Below are 2,499 nucleotides of genomic sequence, written 5' to 3' on the forward strand. Positions count from 1 at the left end.
CAGTGAGGGTTTAGTCGCGCGGACTATTCCGTTTGTGCCATGACTACGCCGGTTCTTGTCAGTTAGCGTTAGCGTTACTAGGCTAAGCTAACTCGTTGCTAACGTGTGATGACTTTCAGACTGTTTTTGTTTTCTGCTGCCAACATGGATTAACTTGCCGTAGGTTATGACAGGTTAACCGTATTATCGGAAGACGTAGAGAGTTTTATAACACAGAGCTCGAGCTAACCGCCCAACCATGACGCTCGCGCCGAAGGAGCTGTCCAACCTGCTGAGCATCATCTCGGAGGAGGCACGCACCAACGTTTACTGTCTACTTATGTTTTGAGTTTTATTTATGCAAATTTCAAACATAAGAAATACAAAAAAATGTGTGTTTGTGTGTGTTTTGTAGGTGGGTTTGTTTGTCTTGTAGGTGTGTGTGTTGTGGTGGGGGGGGGTGTCTTGCAGGTGGGTGTGTGTGCGTCTGTGTCGTAGGTAGGTGTGTAGCTGTGTGTCTTGTAGGTGTGTGTGTGTGTGTGTCTTGTAGGTGTAGGTGGGTAGTTAGGTGTGTGTGTCTTGTAGGTGTAGGTAGGTAGGTGTGTGTGTCTTGTAGGTGCGTGTGTGTCTTGTAGGTGTGTGTGTGTGTGTGTCTTGTAGGTGTGTGTGTCTTGTAGGTAGGGGGGTGTGTGTGTGTGTGCATCTCTGTCTGACTGACTGTTGTTTATGTCTTAAAATTACTTGATTTTATTAACAAGGGTTATATCTGACAGATTGTAGCCCACTCAGAACTTTTTACCAGTTAAAATACCTTTTTTTTTTTTTTTTTTTTTTTTTTTAAAGGAACAATCCAATACAACCCATCTTCTTTGTTTCTTCACGCTTGCCAATTTCTTATTTATTTATAAGAAATACAAAAAAATAATAATATAGTTATATATCAACAATGAAATGTGTCTTCCAGGCATGCACCAACACCTTCGAGGGCCTCTCCACACATTTCCATCACTACTTTGGGAAAGCGGAGCACTTCCGTGTGGGCTCGGTGCTGGTGATGCTGCTGCAGCAGCCGGACCTGCTGCCCAGCTCCCCCCAGCGGCTCACCGCCCTCTACCTGCTCTGGGAGATGTACCGCACCGAGCCGCTGGCCGCCAACCCCTTCGCCGCTGTGTTCGCGCACCTGCTGAACCCCTCACCCGCTGGGGAGGAACCGGAGAAGCTGCTGTCTGGTAGGTCTCTCCATCTGTCTCTCTCTCTACCATACACAGTCCTATATAGTCCTATGTACCTATACAGTACAGGCCTAAAGTTTGGACACACCTTCTCATTCAATGCGTTTCCTTTTTATTTTCATGACTATTTACATTGTAGATTCTCACTGAAGGCATCAAAACTATGAATGAACACATATGGAATTATGTACTTAACAAAAAAGTGTGAAATAACTGAAAACATGTCTTATATTTTAGATTCTTCAAAGTAGCCACCCTTTGGTTTTTTATTAATAAGGGAAATAATTCCACTAATTAACCCTGACAAAGCACACCTGTGAAGGTAAAACCATTTCAGGTGACTACCTCATGAAGCTCATTGAGAGAACACCAAGGGTTTGCAGAGTTATCAAAAAAAAAAAAAGGGTGGCTACTTTGAAGAATCTAAAATATAAGACATGTTTTCAGTTATTTCACACTTTTTTGTTAAGTACATAATTCCATATGTGTTCATTCATAGTTTTGATGCCTTCAGTGAGAATCTACAATGTAAATAGTCATGAAAATAAAGAAACCCATTGAATGAGGGGTGTCCAAACTTTTGGCCTGTACTGTATATCTATCTTTTATTTATCTGTAATTTATTGTTGTTTTACTGTTTGTTTATTTTTGTAAAAATATTTAGCTAAAAGTTTGTTATTCTCACCTCTTTTGCCTGATTTTCGCCTATTTCTCGTTCCCAAAGGGAAAAGCTTATAACAGAAGATCTGCAAGGCCAAAATGCATGTATGAGGCTTCATTTGAAACCTAAATTCTTCTACTTTAGGGACATGTGCTTGATTAGCATGTGATTGAAACACAACATACACTACAGCAGTTCAAACATGGTTCAAAATAGTTATTTTGGTCCTGTCTAAAAAAACGTAATTTTTGAAAAAAAATAACACAAAATTACTTTGTGCCACACTATGCAGAACACAACACAAACCTTCTAGACCTTGTCAAGAAGACCTCTATAAAGTTTCAGAAGTCTAGTCCTAACCTAATGGGAGCTAGGGAGTTTTCAGTATTTGGTATAACAAGTGTCACCGGTGTGCCAAAACCTCTCCAAAACTTCTCAAAGTGACCAAATGTTGCTAAATGCTTTTACTCACTTCTATGCTATTAGAAAAAACACACGAAATACAAAGTATTTATACTAAAAGTGTAAAAAAAAAAAAAAAAATCAACAGATACAGACAAAAGTGACCAAAATGTTGGGGGGAAAAAATACAAAAAAACATATAAAATGTGGGAAAAAAGACGACCA

General features: G+C 39.8%; 1 protein-coding gene across 1 annotated transcript in view; it reads left to right on the top strand.

Moving 5' to 3' along the window:
* The first annotated feature begins 238 nt into the window (after positions 1 to 238).
* cnot11 (CCR4-NOT transcription complex, subunit 11) overlaps positions 239 to 2,499 on the top strand; it is a 14,777-nt gene continuing 12,516 nt past the window's right edge. Inside the window, exons 1-2 of the mRNA XM_028591372.1 lie at positions 239 to 292; positions 944 to 1,208. Coding sequence (XP_028447173.1) covers positions 239 to 292; positions 944 to 1,208 — 319 coding nt within the window. The remainder of the gene's footprint in view (positions 293 to 943; positions 1,209 to 2,499) is intronic.

This window comes from Perca flavescens, chromosome 11 (genome assembly GCF_004354835.1).
Source record: "Perca flavescens isolate YP-PL-M2 chromosome 11, PFLA_1.0, whole genome shotgun sequence".
NCBI lineage: Eukaryota > Metazoa > Chordata > Actinopteri > Perciformes > Percidae > Perca > Perca flavescens.